This window comes from Budorcas taxicolor, chromosome 8 (genome assembly GCF_023091745.1).
Source record: "Budorcas taxicolor isolate Tak-1 chromosome 8, Takin1.1, whole genome shotgun sequence".
Lineage (NCBI taxonomy): Eukaryota > Metazoa > Chordata > Mammalia > Artiodactyla > Bovidae > Budorcas > Budorcas taxicolor.
Genome location: NC_068917.1, coordinates 92,866,117 through 92,886,616, shown reverse-complemented (window position 1 = coordinate 92,886,616; position 20,500 = coordinate 92,866,117). Strand labels below are relative to the sequence as shown.

Below are 20,500 nucleotides of genomic sequence, written 5' to 3'. Positions count from 1 at the left end.
TTGATTCCTGGGTCAGGAAGATCCACTGGAGAAGGGATGGGCTACCCACTCCAGTATTCTTGGGCTTCCCTGGTAGCTCAGTTGGCAAAGAACATGCCTGCAATGCCGGAGACCTGGGTTCTAACCGTGGGTTGGGAAGATCCCCTGGAGAAAAAGGCTACAAGGCTTCCCTGGTGGCTCAGAAGGTAAAGAGACTGCCTACAGCGTGGGAGACTCAGGTTCAATCCCTGGGTTGGAAAGATCCCCTGGAGAAGGAAATGGCAACCCAATCCAGTATTCTTGTCTGGAAAATCCCATGGGCAGAGGAGCCTGACAGGCTACAGCCCATGGGGTCACAAAGCAACTATATACTCCATTAAAAATTAATTTTAAAAAAAGAAAGAAGAGGGTCTAGGCTGAATCCTGAGGATATCCAATGATGGGAACTGTGAAAAAACTGCCAGAAAATTAGAAGGAAACCAGGAAAGAACAGGATCACAGTGACCAAGGAACAAAATGTTTCAAGAAGGAGGACATGCCCACCTAGTCAAATGCTGCTGAAAGTTCAAGCAAAATGAGTCCTGAATAGTGTCCAATGGATATAGTTACTTGAAGTCATCAGTGATCTAAGCAAGAGCCATTTGGTGAAATTGTAGGGGCAGGATCCAGATTGGAGCCTTCTGAGAAATGAGTAGGAAGTAGAAACAGAACGTTTGGACAGCTTGACTGTGAAGAGAAGAAGAGAAACAAAGCTAGAGGTGACTGGGTGGAGGAGGGACTTTTTGAAATGAGACTGTAAAATATTTAAAAGGATGATAAAGATCCTGGGGTTGGGGAGTAGACTGTGCAACACAGGAAAAAGGATAATCAGGAGTGTAAGGTTCTTGAGAAGACAAGGAGGTGTGGAATTCAAAGCGCTGATGGAGGGACTGACTTTTGAGGAAGACACTTTCTTCTTTGAAACAAGATAGAAGAGTGGAAGGTGACATGGGGGTTGTAGATATGGTATTGAGAACCTGAGGAACATCCTGAATCTTGGATTCATTGTCTCTCTGAAAAGAAAGGGGGCAGGGCGGAGTGGGATATTGCCAGGCGGGGGCGGGGCGGGGGGGCGGGCTGATGCATCCAAAGGTAGCTGAAGGCACATTTGGCCCCGCTACAATCCCCATCAGCTCCCTCTAGGCTGTTCCACTCCAATCTGCATTACCATCTTTACTGTGGGCAGTTGCATTCTCTCATTCTTATGTAAAAAGTTACTTTTTCTTTAAACTGACTTAGAGTTCTAAGGGAAATGGTCTCTTAAGAAAGTCTGGGCAAAGTGGACCCTTTGCTTTCTGAGTAGTCAGTGTGGCTTGAGGTAACCTAAATTCAGATTCTCTCCAATCTAGCATGCCTTCTATTCTGTAGAAGTGAAAGTGATAATCGCTTAGTTGTGTCTGACTCTTTTCCACCCCATGGACTGTAGCCTGCCAGGCTCCTCTGTCCCTGGGATTCTCCAGGCAAGAATACTGGAGTGGGTTGCCATTTCAAATGCTGGCAAATGGTCAAGAGTGATTTAATCACCATTTTGCAATCTCCATGAAATAACTGATTTGAGTAATGATCACCAATCAATGCTAAAACTGTGGGGTGAAAGGTTGTAGGGGACAGGATATTCATATAGTCTTAAAATATCACCCCACAGATAACTTATTAACTATAAACAAAAGGAGAGAACTTTATAATGGAGAAATCTAGTAGATGTTGCCTTTGCCAGGTGATCAAATTTAGCCTCACCAACAGTGGGGCAGCTTTTGACCACACAGCTCCAGAAAGGATGTAATGAGAGATAGGTGACATTATCTGGAAGATAGTCTTGCCAAAGAAGTTTAACCTGAATCTAATCACAAGGAAGTAATCGAATAAATCCAGAACATGGGGCACATTGATGAGGCCTGGACTTTAAAAGAAATTTAATGTCAGGAGAAATAATAAAGGAAAGAGGTTTCTTCTAAATTAAATTAGGCTAAAGACACAAAACAACCAAATGCAATAAACCTTGATTGGATCTGAGAAAATAAACAGCAATAAAAGACATTCTTAAGACAACTAGAGAAATGTGAATGTAGACTACATATAGATATCATGTGGTAACTCAGAAGATATTACTAAGTTAATATTAATTTTCTTCCATGTACTAATGGAATTGCGGACGTAGGAGCACACTGAAGAATTAAATGGTGAAGTGTCAAAGTCTGCAACTTTCAAGTGGTTCAAAGAGCGAGAAAAGCAAACTGTTAACCATTGGTGAGTCTAGGTGAAGGATTAAAAAAAGGATTTTTTAAAAATTCAATGCAATTTATTTCATTACTTCAAACATATTTTTTTTGCCATGACCTTGGATAGCTTTTTGTGCTTCTTAATATGCTAAATTAGATAGAAATCTTTAAAAGCATCACAGCAAGAAAACTGCTCTGCAAAGCCTTTTAGACATAAAAGAATTTCTAATTTGTGTAGGAGTATAAGTGAATATATGGTAAAATGGGAGAGAGGGCCACAAAATAATAAAAAGAAAACTCTCTGGGAGTTGAAGACCTTTGTGTATAGCACTTAACCTGTGGAGGTGTCTGTTTGCTCATCTGCAAAGCGGGGGTAATAATATTGCCTTTGCCATCCTGCGGTCCAGGCACAGGAGAAACAGGATAGGCAAAGACTTTATAAACTGGAAATGGGAATGGAAGTCATACTATTGTGATGTCCTGTTAGCAATGGTTCTTGAGCTTTATTACACCTACCAAGCGACAGGGAAGCTTGTTAAAAGCATAGATTGCCAGTCTTGCCCTCAGAGATTCTGATTTCAGTAGGTCTGGGTACTGGTCCAGAACTTGCTTTGGGGAAGCACACCAGATTCTCTGATGCAAGAGATCTGAAACACTTAGGGAGCCACCGAGGATGTTGTTGTTTAGTCACTCAGTCGTGTCCAACTCTTTGTGATCCCATGGACTATAGCCCAACAGGCTCCTCTGTCCATGGGATTTCCCTGGTAAGAAAACTGGATGGGGTTGCCGTTTCCTTCTCCAGGGGATCTTCTCAGCCCAGGGGTAGAACCTGTGTCTGCTGTATTGGCAGGCGGATTCTTTACCACTGAGCCACCAGGGAAGCCTGCCGTGGAAATTACTGTGATTTAAAATCCTTGCTACTCAATGTTTGGTCCATAGATTGGCAAAATCACGAGCCCCTGCAAACTTGTCGGGAATGCAAAATCTGGCTCTACTCCAGACTTACTGAATTGGAATCTACATTTTCAGCAAGATGCCCAGGTGATTCTAATGCACGTTAACATTTGAGAAGCACCACAAGACAGATGGGTGACCTCTCTTTCCCCTTGGTCACTGATTCTCAGCTTGCTGTCAGAAGCACTGGGTACCACCTTTGCCGCTGCTGTTACCTTTAACCTCGTGTAGCTCTTCTCTCTGCTTCATTTTGTTTCTGGCTCATCATTCCTAACGGATGTTGATAAACATAACCAGCCATAAACAGACTAATCAAATCATACTAACTCGGGATCTAAATCTAGTTGAGCTAAATATGCAATCTTTTTATTGCAGTGAAATACCATAAAAGTTACCATCTTCGCCATTTTTAACTGTAAAGTTCAGTGATGTAAAGTACATTCACATCGTTGTGTAACCATCTGTAGAACTTTCGGTATCTGACTTTGAATGACACTTAACCTCTCTAAGCTTCATTTCATTATCTTTAAAATATGGATAATATTCCTACTCCTACAGAGTATTTTAAGAATAAAATAATATATGAACACCCTTAGGGACCATAAAAGACATTCAACAAATGCTAACTTCCATCCTTGGAAGTAGGTTTCCAGGCAGCCATGGATGTTCACACCAGATATCATCTACTGCAAGCAACTGATTAAGTGTTAAAAGCATATACAAAAATCTACACATTCTGGGTATATTACTGCCTTGCTGCTGCTGCTGCTGCTGCTAAGTCGCTTCAGTCGTGTCCGACTCTGTGCAACCCCAGAGACGGCAGCCCACTAGGCTCCCCCATCCCTGGGATTCTCCAGGCAAGAACACTGGAGTGGGTTGCCATTGCCTTCTCCAATGCATGAAAGTGAAAAGTGAAAGTGAAGTCACTCAGTCGTGTCTGACTCTTAGCGAGCCCATGCACTGCAGCCTACCAGGCTCCTCCATCCATGGGATTTTCCAGGCAAGAGTACTGGAGTGGGGTGCCATTGCTTTCTCCAATATTACTGCCTTAGAACAGGGCAATTTGTAAAATAGAAGGATTCTATAATCTATAGAAGTGGGCAATTTAAAAGAGCTAAAGTAAACAGCAGCTAATTACATCTTATTGGGAAAATTACATTTTGGGAACCAACAACCTTTATGTACACCTTATATAGAAATTCTTGTATTGCTTGTATTTGGTTTATTTTAGAAACAGTTTAAGTATAATCATTATGCTAATTCAATAACTTTCACAAATAGCACTTTCAACTTTGAAGTTGACCTACTTGAATGGATTATTTTAATTCCATTTATGTATACATTATCAGGCTTTCCTAGTAGCTCAGATGGTAAAGCGTCTGCCTACAATGCGGGAGATCCGGGTTTGATCCCTGGGTCAGGAAGATCTCCTGGAGAAGGAAATGGCAACCCACTCCAGTATTCTTGCCTGGAAAATCCCATGGACAGAGGAGCCTACCAGGCTACGGTCCATAGGGTCGCAAAGAGTTGGACACGACTGAAGCAACTTCGCCCACACACACACATATACACATTATCTTTTAAGGAGAATGGTAAATTGAAAACTTGTGTTACATGCAGTAAAGTGAAAAGATTAGTTTAACTTCAGAATCAGATGAGTTAGAACAGGGGAAGGGAATTTAGAGATCCTCTCCTCCAACACCCTTATTTTACACAAAAGGGAATTATATTAATCCAGAGAGTGATGAATAGGTCCAGAGCCCAGGTTACAGGAGTGCGTCCTGGTGTCACTTGACCTTGAAGGATGGATAACACTTCAGCAAGTGATGGAGAGAGGTTGTAGAAAGGCTGACAGCATTCCAGGTAGAGGGATCAACAGAAGTAATTTCACAGAACCCGGCTCTGAAACCTAGAGGTGATGAATGTGTTCAGGGATTGTCACAGAGTGGGAAGGCTGGAGGGAGAAATTAAGATGAAGTTTCATGATGGAAGAAGAGAGTCTTGGATTGCCCTATGACACAGAATATCAGAAGAAAGGTGCAGGGTTTTTTTTGGGGGGGTGGGTGGGTTGTATAGTTTGTGTGGCCCTTTCATGTTTATATTCTAATGTAATCATTTTGGAAAGTAGGTTTTTTACAGATGATGGTCTAATATTCAGGAGGGCATGTTCTTTGTAAATGAAAGTGAAAGTGGAGTTGCTCAGTCGTGTCCAACTCTTTGTGACCCCATGGACTGTAGCTACCAGGCTCCTACGTCCACGGGATTTTCCAAGCAAGAATACTGGAGTGGGTTGCCATTTCCTTCTCCAGGAGATCTTCCTGACCCAGGGATTGAACTGGGTCTCCCGTATTGTAGGCAGATACTTTACCATCTGACCCACCAGGGAAGTTCAGGGAAGTTCTTTGTAAAGCAAAGACTTGAATGCAGGCTCTGAAGAGAAAGACTATATTCTGATTCTTAAAAGCATGAGCTCCAGAGCGAGGCCACTTGGGTTCAAATCTCTCTGGCCCCATTTAGAAGCCATATGATCTTAAGAGAGAGAGAGAGAGAAAAAAAAAAAGTGTCTGTGTGCCAAGCTTTGTTCTAAATACCTACAAGTACTCATTTAAAACAACAGCCCTAGGATATGTATTCTATTATTATCACTATTTTAAAGCTTCTCCCTCCAAAAAAGAAAAAGAGGTAGGAACTGGGATGCATTTCTCCCCTAAATTCTCTGTTCTCAGCTTATCATCTAATGTCAACTCCTTGGTATTCCACTCATAGCCTCCCCACTTGTGTCACTGTGGTAGATAAGATAACCATTCAAATTTTTCACCTCCTCCCCTCACCAGCTTCACGCTTAGTTGCTCAGTCGTGTCTCACTCTCTGCAACCCTGTGGGCTTTAGCCCACCAGGCTCCTCTGTCCATGGAATTCTCCAGGCAAGAATACTGGAGTGGGTTGTCATTCCCTTCTCCAGGGGATGTTCTTGACCCAGGGATCGAAGCTGGGTCTCCTGCATTGCAGGCCGATTCCTTACCATCCGAGCCACCAGGGAATCCTCCCCCTTACCTGCTTAAGAGGCGTCTGCTTCCCTCCCCCTCTTTTGGCTCAATCACATGACTTGCCTTGGCCAAGGACATATTAGCAGCTATCACACTGACACTTGAAATGTGCTTTCCCAGGTGGGCTTGCCCTCTCGTCCTTCTGCTGTCACCTTGAGAAGGGCTTCCCCTGGACAGCTCCTACCCCTGTAGCTTGGGGCTCCAAGTGACCCCAGCAGTGCCCCCAGACTTCCCAAAGGCTGAGTGACTAGAGTGACCACCTTCCATTCCTGCAGAAAGTATAACACCAGCCCACCCAAAAACTCTCTGAGGTTCAAGGATAAAAATCTAGAACCACATGCACCTCACAGCAGAGCAAAGTTTCCTTCTTGGTTGTTCTAGAAGCTAAACCAGATGATGAGGCAAAAAAGAACTGGAACCTTAACTTTTTTTTTTTTTTTTTTTTGCTGCACTGCACAGCCTGTGGGATCTTAGTTCCTTTACTAGGGATCAAACTTAGGCACCAGGCAGTGAAAGCGTAGAATCTTAACTGGACCACCAGGGATTTCCCTGGTACCTTAACTTCTGCGACTTACAGTAGTTCCATTATAACAGGTCCTTTTGATTAAAAACAACCAATTTCTTAAACAGCAGGGTTTGTAATTTTTTTCTCCCAACAAACCCATAAAAGAGAAAACTCAGACCAGAACCTAATTAAATCTCTTGACAGTTACTGGGAGTTATGACAGGGAACTCAAATTTATGGTTAGAGAACCCCCCACTCTGATGAACATACATGGTTAGTCTTCCCCTCCACACTGGCAGTGCTGTGAGAATATTTTTCAAGTGGAACTGGAGCTGTTGATCCCCTCACTCAGGAGTAGCAGGAGCCCCATTCTGTCTACTCTAATCAGTGGCAACAGTGAAAAAACCTTCATGCACAAAATCTGGACATCTGGAGAATGTAGAAATAGAAGTTTCCCACCTAATGATGATAAACTGCACTGTTAGGTTAATAATCAGCTTGCAAACCCTACTATTATAAGAGGTAATAGAGGTTCAATAGATATGTTCTTTAAAAATCTTGCATAAATCACTCTTCTATAATCACATCTCATTCTAAATGAACCAAAGCACTGTTTAAAAAAATGCTATGGTGAAATTTTTCATATACCCCCCCAAATCACTCTGGTATCTGTTATGGAACTTTTCTATAGTGGGTATTCCTAAAGCAGGGTATCCTTGGGGTTCTTCCCCTACAGAGCAGCATCTCTATAGGGCTGCATCCATGTCACAATGACAACAATAATGTTAAAACGCTTTACATCACTCTTTATTTCAAAAGTGCTTTACTAACAGAGACTAATCTTTACAACATTCAAGGGAGGTAGATAAGTATTACACCACTTTCACAGATGGAGAAACCGAGGCAGAGATTAGTAAGTTGTGTTAAAGGGCATAACATATGGCACAATTAAGAAAAGAATTTGTTGCAGTCATGAATCACCGGTGACCTTTCCCGTGACATCTGAGTTCCACCAACACAGAAGTAGCGGATGCCGCAAGGAAGCAGATGGTCGATATTATGGCTAGTCTAAGGCTACACACTTCACCTTATTGATACCACACGTTCAATATGCTGGGTGTTGGCAAGTGTCTCCCTCACACACATTCTCAGGTGACTCCAACTCTAAAACAGGGGTCAGCGGAGACTGTCGTGGGTGCAGAAGGAGGGGCTGCAGAAACAGGGCTGGGAAGGCAGAAGATAGAAAAGGGCAAAGAAGAACAAGAGGAGCAGCTGGGAAGCAGCCCAGCGGAAAGGAAAGTCACAGCAGAAAAGAAGTGCTATGCCATCTGAACAGCTCGGACATCTAGAGATGCTATTAAAAGAGTAATTCTTTCCAATGACATTACAGAGTCACTCTTCATGGCTTTGCCAAATATAATTATCAGGTCCTTCTGACATTCCCAGGAGGCAGAACCATTCCTCTCCCCTGGTCCATACCAAGTGCTGATGTAATTGACCTGACACTGCAGAAGCTGTTGACAACTCAAATACACTGCCACACCATGCCTCTTTCCTTCTGTTGGCTCTTGTCTTAAAAAAAAATAAATAAATAAAAACAATGTATTTTAAGATTCTCCCTGAAAAGTTCCTACAATATTTCCTAATTTTTAATGCATAATAAGGTAGGATTCTATGTTTGATTATTGTAAAGTGGCTGTAACAGGCATACGTGGGAATTAGCCTCTCAATCAGTGCATCTTTACACAACAAGGGACACTTAAAAAATACCCTGAAATCTGTGGGTGCCAACTAGGAGAGAACTGAAGCCCAAGATAAAAGAAATCAGTTGACCCTTGAACAACACAGGTTTGAACTGTGCAGGTTCACTCATACTCAAATTGTTTTCAATAGCTGGGTACCATAGTACGACACCATCTGTAGTTGGTTGAATCCCCAGATGCAGAATTGCAGATACAGAGAGCTGACTGTAAAGTTACAGGCGGATTTTCCACAGCTGGGTGTGTTGGTGCCCTTAGTCCCCCAGTTGTTAAGGGTCAACGACAGTCTTTCCTGACCTTTCAAGTGTGAAGCCTTTATAAGAGATGGTGACTGATACACCGCTAGCTGCAGTGGAGGTACTGATGGCAGAGACAGCACCAGATGAGTCAGGTGATGAGGACCCAGCGGGGAGGGGTTAAAATGTCAGCTGAACAGGTGCAAGGGGCAGCACAGGCAGCTGAAGTGGCAGAAGTCAGAGCAAAGAGGTGACAGCCAAATAGGAGATGATAGGAGGAGCTGATGTTTCAGGCTGAGTGGCAGCAACTGCACTAGTTTGTGTCCAGGCTTCTCCTAGGACATTGCCAGCCAGATGCATCTTTCCTTTGTTTCAATCACCATTCTTTCAGGCACCGACTTCAAAACCTTAGTCATCTGCTTCAACAAAAGAAATCTGCTGCCAAGCCTGAGTGATTCCACTCCCGCCCTTCACATTGGTCTCCCTCGTTTTGCACTACAGCCTCCTCTAGGTCCTCCTATCATCTCATCCTAACTACAGCCAAGCCCTCCTACCTTGTCTTCTGGACTCGTCTTCTCTAAACTCAGTTCCATCTTCTAATCTTCCTCCTGGAGCACCGTTTTGATCATGTTACTGCCGAATTTGGAAATTGCCCCACATCCTCCCAATTACATGTCTCACTGCGCGAATCTTCAACAGGATCTTACATCTAGTGAATTTGCTCTCCTTTCTGAATCTCCACCTACCAAAATACCAGCTCTAAAAATTTAGCTCAAATGCTCCCTCCTCCAGGCGGCCTTCCTTCAAGCTTCTTCACTCTCTGCTGAGCTACAAATGCTCTAGAAGATGTGCACTGATCAAATACATGACAGCTGTGTACAAGCTCTGCTACTGGGCTATGTCCATGATTTTGCAGGGCAGGGGATGTATTAGTATTCATCTATCAATTCTCTGCAGCACCTGCCAAGAGATGTTTATTGCATTTGCACCTCAGGTAAAGAACTGCTCAAAAGTGGAATGCATTGGGATATACCTGTTCATAAGTGGAGGCCTTACGAGTAAGCTGTAGATGTCATCTGGCTCTCAGGATAAAGCAAATCCATGACAGAGCTTTTGAGGGTTGGGGTGGGAGCAGGCAGGTGGGGCTATTTAAGTCAAGAGACCTAGCACTGAGGTTCTGTTTTGCCATTCACTAGTTTCAGCCTGGTGCCAGTGTTTCTTCTGAGCATCATTTCCTCACTCCTGCTGGATTTCACAGGACTAAGGACCAAATGATACATGTTTGTGAACTCGACACCAGTGGGTCTCAGTCTCAATTGGGCATCATCATCCTTTGCAAAGCTTCCCAAAATATAGAAGACCAGGCCTCAAACCAGGTAAACTGAATCTCCTGGGAATGGAACCCGTTGAGACAAATTTTTTATAAAACACTGCTTCTAATGCAACTCAAGGTTGAAAACTGTTATAAACTCATAAATACCATTAACAGTAGAACACGTGCTTTAGCCTGCTGGTTTAATTATCCTTTATTTGTTCAGTTAGGAATTAGTTTGATGCTTTTACAATTCCATTATATGTGTGAGCTCTTTTTGTGTTGTTCCACATTGTTATTTGTGTGATTAGGTGGCAAATTCTGAGAGAATAATAATATATGGCACAGTGCTGTATACAAAAATGTACCTAACCCATTGGTGGTGCCTTTTTTTTTTTTTTTTTTTAAGACCAGGGTCCTCTAAAACCTTGTTGCACAGAATCATGGTGATTAGACAAGCAGAACTGGCATAACCTGGAAGCTTGTAAGAAATGCACAGTCTCAAGCCCCATGCCAGAATCAGCATGTTAAGGAGATTTTCAGGTGGACCAATAGATGAAGCAAATCAAACTTTTGTCAGTTCACATCTGTGTTGAGGACCTGCCATTCTCTGGCCTAATTTGTCTCCCATAAATCCATGAAGCTTGAGACTTTTTCCAGATGCTGCTTCTCTAAAGGGTCCATTTGGTAAAAAACAAAAAAAAAACTAAGAACACAAATCCTTACAAAAGCATCCTTCCTTTGAAAGAAGACAAGTCTTCATGGGTTCCCTTTAATAACTGGTTCCTCTAAGGTATTTAAAATATGATCAGTGCATATAATAAATTGATATCCATTTAAGTTTTATGCAGTGCATATGCATATATGAGTACATATGTACTTTACTGAATTTACAGACCCTGAGACCCAAATTCCAAAATTATGAAAGGAAGCTTAGCCACTGAGCTGAGCCCCGTTGACTCATGTCCTACGGACAATTATGATGTTAGCAGCCATTGTCCAAGACTGTGCAGACCACACCATAGTCAAGGAGTTGGTCTCATCATTATCTAGACCAACTCCCTTGTTTTAGAGACAGGAAACACCACGGCCAAAGACTAAATGGAGTTACCCAAGGTCACACAGCACCTGAGGCAGAGCCAAGCTCAGAATTCAAGCCCTGACTCCCAGTCCTTCACTACCTACATAGCCTCTGCCACACATACTCCTCCTTCCCCGACACACAGTCTTGAAGTTTCATTCTCAGACCCTGCTGACCTGCCGTGGCACTTGAGTGTCACTTTGCTTCTCCCAGCTACTGCTATGCCCAGCTCCCAAGGCTGTTTTTCACACTAGGCTAGAGGAGAAGTTATATCACAGCTCAGTCAAAATATCCATTTATCAATCCATATTTCCAAATCGATTGGTAATGGATTCTGAAAAAGCTCAATACCAACTTATGTAACGCTTATGGAGCATTACTATTAGCCAGCACCAGGAGTGCGGCGAGGGAAGAGTCTTTCCTTAGGTGGCTAAAGATTAAAACTAAGGGCAAGCATGAACTCAGTAGTACAAAGTTGGGAGGAACCTACAGCAGGAAGGCAAAAACTGGAGCACAGTGGGGGAAGCAGCACCTTTAAAAAACATACACAGTGTGACTATAAAATTGCAAGTCTTGTCTTTTAATAAAATAAGAAATAAGCATGACAGAATGTAGAACTCTAAATGAACATTTCTCTCTCAAAGTAATCACGTCCTTAGTTCCAACAAAGCTACCATTGTTGGAGACATTATCTGGAACTCTTCTTTGAGGAAAGGGGGAAAAAAAGGCAGTCTGTGAGCCACATTAGAAAATAACCTTCCATATGTCAGGCTGTTTAAAAACGGAAAATCCACACTCAGAAGATGACACAGAAAAACTGAAAAGTGTGCTGTAGCTCTTGTGGAGGTTCCTGAAAGACCTCTAGCAAACTCTGAGCAACAGCATCACCACTGGAGAAACATGTATCCTCCCAAGACAGCCGCTTTCAATGGGAGGGCATTCATTTGGATAGAAAAGGTCTGCTGTTTAATTAAAAAAAAAAAAAAAAAAGACCCACAAAACCCAGCTACACTCCCTTTATAGTCACACTTGCATTTGATTAAAAAATACAACAACAACACTCACACATGGTTCTTGTACGAATTCTAATTAAGAGACATTACATTCAGAATGATAGCACTCAAAGTGATAATTTTCAGAAAACTCTAACAGCTTCTTTACCACTGAAGGGGTACATAGGGTGCAGCTGTTTACCTGAATGTATTCTTAAGTGACTACTACCACTCTAATTTTCCTAGTTCGTAGCTCTGTTACAGGTTACTGACCGCAAGTTCATGTTCGAGACTTTCTTTGCCAACACAGATTAATTACAAGGGGGCCACCCCCACAGTCTTTTAGGGTGAATTGGGAAAGGGCCGGTTAAATGAGGAAACAGGCCACTCCTTGGTAAAAGTTTGCAGTTTTCTTTCCCAATACATCTTCTTTTTATTGAGAACTTCCATTTTTATCCTGTGTTCCTCCTCTGCCATCTCACACTCTCGCTCTATCTGCTGGATTTTGGCCACATGCACCTCATTCATTTGTATCAGCTGCAGTTGTAAGATGGACATTTGTTGATGGTGTTCTTCCTCATGCATCTTTTTTAAAGCACCTTCCTGAGAGGTTTTGCTCCTGTAGTTTTTATTGGCTGTTATTCTGACAGCTGAACACGAGGGTTCAGGTTGAGAGGTCCCCTCACATACTGGAAAATGTATGAACTCTTTCTCATCATCGCACAGTTCTCTATTTGAAACAGCAAATGATTCTGAAAAACAGTAGCAGAAAACATATGTTCAAAGATCTTACAGGCAGAGAGTAAATCAATCCTATTTCAAATGACAGGATCCCCCATGGCAGGATGACTTGAGACAGCATCTGCTCTGGTCTGCATGGCCACAGGATACCCCTGTCACTCCTGACTTAAAAAAAAAACAAAAACAAAAAAAAACATACATCGAAAGCAATTTTCCCTTAAGAAAGTAATGATAATAGGTTTCATCATGTCATTTCTGACACTGTGAACTATGAGAAAACTGGTCCGAGACTGTGCTTATCAAGGACTGGAGACCTGGGTATGTGGATGTAAGTTCTAAAATGAAATGTGCACAACCCCCAGTGAGCAGAAGACTACAGTACAAAGCCAGTGGTCGGTCTGCAGATTAAGAAGTTCTCCCTTGGTCTGATCTCCCTCTCTGATTCTCATTCAGCCACGAACACTGAAGTTCAGTCTCCACAAGGGCACCACTGTTGGGGGTTCTGTTCACAGGTCTTACCCCTTACCCTGGAGAGGCATCTCACATAGGTTCTTCCTGGAAAGATGAAGCTACATTCCCTGGCTTAACTTCCGCAGACTTCTCTTCAGTCCCCTACATTTGGCTGTTCCCTCTAGCTGCCATCTGGGGGTCAATATTCAGATCCTACAGACAATTTCTGACGTCCCTCTTATGAAACTTCTCCCTAGCACTTGACGATCCTCTTGACTCTTTTTTCCCCCTATTAGCTTCTGAACCATTGCTTTACGCTAAGTTTCCTCTCTGATTGCTCTTTCTTCTCTTTTCTGGCTCACACTTAAATGTTCCCCTGGGGTTCCTATCTCTGGCTCTGTTTTCAATCCACCCTAAGTAACCCTCATAATCTAATTCCAACCTTCCTTTATCTTCTTTGACTTACTCTTCAAAATCCCAGGTATCCTCCAATTCTACCACAATCCTTATTTTCTCCCATAATGCTGTCTCACTGCTCCTTCAGCCTACAGTTGGGCTCACTAATTGTCCCCAGCCCCTCACTCAAACACACATTCTTACTCCAGTTTCCCTTCCAACCTCCTCCCTAACCCCTACTTCATTCAGGATCAATGCTACTTGTTCTGTGAAACCTCAGCCCTCTCCCTTTCTCTTGTTATAGAACTTAACACATCCTGGTATTGTTTGAGGACTGTGACTTATTCATTTCTTTTATCCTTGGGCACCAATTATTTTGCTTGGTATCTAGCGGATGCCTAGTAAACATTTATGCGCTGAAGCTTTGAACAGAAGGGAACAGAGCTTATGGATACAAAAGGTTGCCATGTCTGGTGGTGCCATGTTTGCCCTAGTATTTTTATGGGGCAATGATACGAGTATCGGTTAGGGAGTTTCCATAAGGAAACCACTAACACCACTAACCCATGATTCCATGTGGTAGGACTGGATTCTAGCTTTGACTCCAATGCTTTCTTGGAGCGCTTTATATTTCCAATAATGAGACTCCTCTCCTTGGAGAAAAATAACATCAATTTATTAACAGAGTTGATTACATTAGTACGTCCACTCCATTATTCCAGAAGATGGGATGCCGGGAATGTTAATGGCTACTGGGGGAGACCTAACTCGTAACACTCTGTTAATAAAAAGAAAATGGCTGCTGTTTAGATGATTTCACTCCAAGGGGTTAGGTAACAACCATAACTAGTCCCTAATTAAGCTTAAAGAAAAGGTAAAAAAAAATCTTACTTTTGAAAGGGAAGGTTAAAAGGACTCCTGCGTCATCCAGAGATAATGAAAATGTCTCCCTAGGAGTCTTCCCAACTCCAGCGGCTACAGCCTCAATTAGACGTCCTTCCCTCACGCTCCCACTGCCTCCGGAGCCTACCTCTGGCAGAGCACTTGTTAAAACTGGCGGTTTAACTACCTTCCCTTCAGGTCTCTGAGCACTTTGAAGACAGACACTGCCTCTGATTCATCCTCCTGGAGGACCCAGCTCAGGGCCTGACACACTGCTGGGCTTGTAAGAAATGTGTGCGGGATGAATTGGCTGCAGAGGGTCACATCGCTCTCAACACGGCACAACTGTGAAGAAAGAATAGCATTCTGAGTGGAGAGCCGAGGCGCAGGACAAAGGAGTGGAGACGGCTGGGCACCGAGAATGGTGTCCCTCAGATGGGACCAAAATGCAAAGAGGATTGCCTCATCTGCTTCCTTTCAAGTCTCAGATCTGAAATTGTCTTCAAAGAAGACTGGACAAATTAGACGTTTTATGGTACCTTTAGCCTCTTCTCTCTTTGATTTCATTCCAGAGGACAGTTCTGGATACTCCTCTGAGCTTTTAAAAAGTCCATGCCCTGACAATTCTACTCATCTCTCCCAATTTCTAAATGCTTATTTTTATCTCAATAAGTCTTGGCTTGAGAGGGCTTCTGATGATGACAATGATGACAGCAATACCATTTTCTGAGCAGCTAACCAGGCACTAGGCTAGTGCTTTGCAGCATTATCTCATTCAGTCCTTACAACAACCCTCTGAGAGAGGTGTTTTTATTTTTTATTTCATTTTTGGTCACACCCCATGGCATGTGAGACCTTTGCTTCCTGACCATGGATCGAACCTGTGCCCCTGCACTGGAAAATGGAGTCATAACCACTAGACCACCAGGGAAGTCATTGAGGGAGGTACTATTACAGAAAACCAAACACAATAAGCTAAAGTCACTTGGCTAGTTGAAAGAACCAGGACTCCAATCCAGGTCTGTCTGACTCAAGCTCAACTATTACAACACCCAGCCTCTCATTATATCACCTGCTCAGCTGATTACTTACATATCTTGAAATGCAGTCTTCAGGTTGTATCCACTATAAAATCACTGATTATTAAGACTATGGGTGTATATTTCAAATTTTGACCTCCAAATTTCTCTCTAGACTTATGAACATGAACACAGTATGTTTATGTCTGGGAACAGATAAATGAGTCTACTCTAAAATTATTATTTTTTTTTAGTTTAAAAGTGTGCACATTTTAAATTTAAAAAGCCAGATCTCTCAAGACTCTGCTAGAAGCTGGAGCTTAAAACCAGAGAAGCCCGATGGAGTTGTTAATTAACTTTCACACAAATATTAGCTCCAATGATTGGAAGCTAGTGTTCAGATAGGGAGAGTCTCCTCTTAATTGGAAAAAGACTCTCCTGGGAATGGCAACCTGCTGCAAACACACACCATGTAGTCTCTCTCCCAGGTAAAGCAAAGCCACCTGAAGTAGCAAACAACTCGATCGTGTGCAAAACAGGTAAGAAGGCCTAAAGTGTTTCCTGGAAGCAGAGAACACAGTCAAGGGAGGTTCTTCCACTTGGGCAATTTGAGCAAGTTTAATTTCATCAGGAAAACCAATGAAGGCAGTCAAAGGATGGAAAGGAAACTATGTTCAGGCTAAAACTCAGCCCTTCTCAGCAGAAAAAATGGAACCAGGACTGACAGGGAATATGGATAAATAAGATGCTGGGCATGTACACTACAGAATATTATACATCAACTAAAAGAAACAAGTTAGATATACTCACTGTGCTGGGGATAGATCTTTAAAACATTCTAAGAAAAGAGGTAAGAGAAAAAGGAATGGCATCTATAGCATGATTTTTAATCTATGTAAATTTTTAATACTTGCAAAAAATAAAATACACACACAACACCAATGCATGCTTTCAAAAACACGTGAGAGAATATACAACACATTAGAATGATTAGGGTTCAGGAGAAAAGAGTGAAAGTGGTGAATGGGGATTTAAAAAAAAAGGAAAAAAATAATGCTGATTTTTGTACTAGTAATACATACACAAAAAAGGACTTTTCCAGCCCTATATATATCTAGTGTGTCATGACTAGAAATAAAAATCAGTCCCCTGTACTGGAGTTCTTACCCCAAAAGAACAGGATTAAACTAAAAAGACTAATAATGGGATTTATTCAGAAATGGTTGATAGGTTGGCATGCCTATGTCTGCATTACTGGAGTACAACTGTACAGCAGAGAACTAACCGCAGATGAATTAAATGTAAGTTCTCTCAAGATACTTGAGTCCTACCTGAAAGCTTAGTTTTCCTACATGTATCTGACATTTGGCCATTCTACCCTCCTGATCACCCCCAGCAAATTTTGTCGACTCCCTTAGTTTGTTCTGCAAACCTGTTCCCCAAAGATTATGGAAGATAAGTACCGAAGCCAAATTATCACATATCATAAATCTACAGGGTATAAATTCCTTTAATATATTTAAGGGGAAAATACCCATTTTTTACAAATTCGTTCCTAAGTGTTAAGACCAGTGCATTCAAATACAGATATACATTTCATGAAAGTTATTGACAAAGCTAAGAACATGCAAGGGACGGTGATCAAGATGACACAGTTGAAGACATCTCACATAAGAAATAGTTGGAGGGAGGCCTCTAGGGGAATGTGTTAGGCTCCTCTGTTTAACCTCCAACAAATCTTTGAGTACCTAATCCTGTCACAGGCACTGTGTAAGGTGTTAGGACAGTGCTGTCCGACAGAAATATGAGTTACATGTGCATTAAAATTTCTTCTCATAACCACATTAAAGAAGTAAAAAGAGGTAAAATTAATTTTAGTAACATATTTTTAATCCAATAAATCTAAAGTATTATCTTTTCAACATTCAATCAATATAAATGTTATGAGTAAGACTTTACATTCTGTTTTTTTGGTACTAAATCTCTGAGATATAGTGCACACATTTATAGCACCTCTCAATTCAGTCTCCCTACATTTCAAGTGCTTGCCGGCCTCACGTGGCTTGTGGCTGCTACACACAGCACAGTAGAGACAGAGAGACAGTGGAGACAAAGTCAGCAGAGATACTAACTAAACACACACACACACAGAGTCCGTGAGCCAAAAGGTACATGACAGTATAAGAGCCATAACTCTACAGCAGGTTCTCAACCTTTTCCCCAGCAAGACCCGGAAACAGTGATTAACAGTTCCAGCCTCCTTTTTCTTTCTTAAAAGTAAGTTGAAATGCAAAATGGGTGAGGTAACCTCAAAGCTGCTTTAATGTATGGAAAGTTCCAGTACCTTCGCTACTAGAGAATACAAATTATTTTGGACCCAGTTCCCAACTGACAAAGCAACATACTTCTCCACCACCCTCCAGATCTGACCTGGAAACAGGAACCAGACAGCATATGGCTGTACCTTAAGAACCATCAGCAAAAAGTCTCATGTGCCATATATGTACACACATCCAATTTAAAGTAAATCTCTTTACAAGTGAATCTCTAGCAAACATCACTACAGGAAGGACACTGAGAATCCACATTTATTTCCTTCTGGTTGAAAATTTAGAAATTGTGTTTATGAGTAAATAAGTTATATCCTTTCCTCTCAAAAGCAAGAGGAAAAAAAATCTGTAAGAACAGACTTTCTAGTTCCTACTCAAGAACTTGAAACTGGGGAAATAAGAGTGTCAATACACAATCATCAATACACAATCATGCAGACAGCAGATCTGCAAAGTGAGCTGCATGCAGTCCACACCAGCATCTTCCTCAGCAACAGCTCTCAGGGAATATAAGCAACCTGAAAAGCAGCCCTGCTGATTCACCTCCCCCAGCGCCATTCCTTTCACTGCCTCACAGACACAGAATCACCCAAGGCCAGCATAATGGAGAGGAACTGGCTGAAGCTGTAAACATCTCCAAGGCTAGGACACTGTCAATTAGCAGCGGACCCCACTTTAGCACAGAAGCAGCAGTGAGGATGGAGGAGAGAGAGCTGGCAGTGTTCATATTAACACTGGAAGCTTCCCCAGCTGGGGACCTCAAAAATCAACTTAAACACAGAGATCCTACCCTGAGAAACAACACATGAGTAGCCTGACATTCAACTGGCTTCCTAGATTTAACCTTGGCCAAATGATCAGAAAACAAACATTTGATCATAATTAAGCTTCCCAGGATGATCTGCAGACATGAAAAAAAAAAAGTGCTCACTGAAATATGTTATTATCTTTTCCACTCTACATGAATAACATTCTTGGTTTTAAACAGTTTCTTGTGACTTTTAATTAACCAGTCCCTCAGAGCTTCAGTTTACTCTCGGGACACTAATAAGTGAATTTCTCATCCTGTGAGCCAAGAGTTGGATTTTTCCAGGCAAATCCTTGCTGTCTGGGTCCTTGGAGGGCCTTTTGAGCAGCTTTCTGGCCTTCCCAGAAATCTTCCTCTGCATCAAGGTATATTTTCTGCAAACTGCCATGAATCTTTACATAAACTGATCTTTCCTATCTCAAAAGAGGCAAAAATTACGGATACTTTGTCTATATGCATTCTCACCCTCCCTTTTGCCTGGAGACATTTCAATAGCCCCTTAATTCCAACTTTTTAAAGCCATGACCCGCTACTGTTACAGTCTTAATTACATGACATTCTTTTACTTCCCTAAGAATTATGTATGACATTTTCTCTTTTCAAAAAAGTATATTAAAACTAAAATGAATTTTTTCCAGAATTTCTCATGTTTCCTGGAGTACACAAACCAAAACTATAGATCACAATATTATAATAGGTAGAAATGCTAGTTTTTAACTTGGGTGACTGCTAAATGGGTGTTTCGTATATTAGCCTCTGTACTTTTGGTAACTTTGAAATAGTTCACTTTCCTAACATGGCCTTTTGAGGAACTTAATGTGGTGCTTTGCACACAACAGTCCTCAAAAACTACTTTTGAAAGATAAAACGTATGATTGACTGAAATGAGTATAAATCCTCAAAGTCTCTTTAATATATAAGATAGATTGAGATAAGCACCTAAGGTACTTCATTCATAACTCTATTGACGCAGCCCCTTATTTTTCCCTCTTAGGTGATAATAGTGATTACTGAGACCTCTCACAAGGAGAGAAGAGCTTCTGTTTTTATGGACAACATGACTTGAATGTCCTATCTAATCCAGAAATTCTGAATTAAGAAAGTCAAGTCTGATAGGAAAGTTATTTTTTTTTCCCTAAGCTCCGTGGAAATGAAGGACCTGAACACTGCAATGTCAAACGGCTACCCGAGGGGAAGGTGCAAGCGGCTGGCACGCACGATACCTTGGGCAGCGGCCTCAGCGTGGTACTCGGGCTCCTCCTCGGGAGGGCTCTGCAGGAAGTACAGTTGTTCCGGCAGCATGCTGGCAATCTTCTCCTTCCCCAGGACGTGGGTGCTCAGAAGCGGGCTGACGCTGCGCTTCACTTTCTCTCTCCTCTCGTGGGCCATAATCTTTTTGGTCCGAGCCTTGATGTTCTCCCAGCACTTCTTCAGCTGTTTGAAATCCCGCAGCGACACGCTGGGCTGGGAGTTGTACTCGTGGGCAAGCGCCTGCCAGGTGCGCTGCTTGAGGGCAATAGTTCGCGCATCGCTTTTCTTACATTCCAGCACATACTTGTACTTTTCTACTAACGCCAGCAGGATGCTCTTCTCCAATTCTGAGAAGTATTTGGCAGGTTTTATGATTTCGTTGTTTTGCATTTTCCACTGCGTTTCTCCTGGCTGTTAGCTATCCTGGAACAGGAAGTTTGAAACAATCATTATCAACTCCAGCTATAAAGGCATCAGCTCAAGCTCCATCCCTGACTTGA

General features: G+C 42.1%; 1 protein-coding gene across 1 annotated transcript in view; it reads right to left on the bottom strand.

Annotated features, from left to right (window-relative positions):
* The window catches only part of TMEFF1 (transmembrane protein with EGF like and two follistatin like domains 1), a 144,591-nt gene that overhangs the window by 107,966 nt on the left and 16,125 nt on the right, over positions 1–20,500 (bottom strand). Inside the window, exon 2 of the mRNA XM_052645070.1 lies at positions 19,973–20,423. Within this exon, the coding sequence (XP_052501030.1) occupies positions 19,973–20,390 (418 nt within the window). The 5' untranslated portion in view covers positions 20,391–20,423. The remainder of the gene's footprint in view (positions 1–19,972; positions 20,424–20,500) is intronic.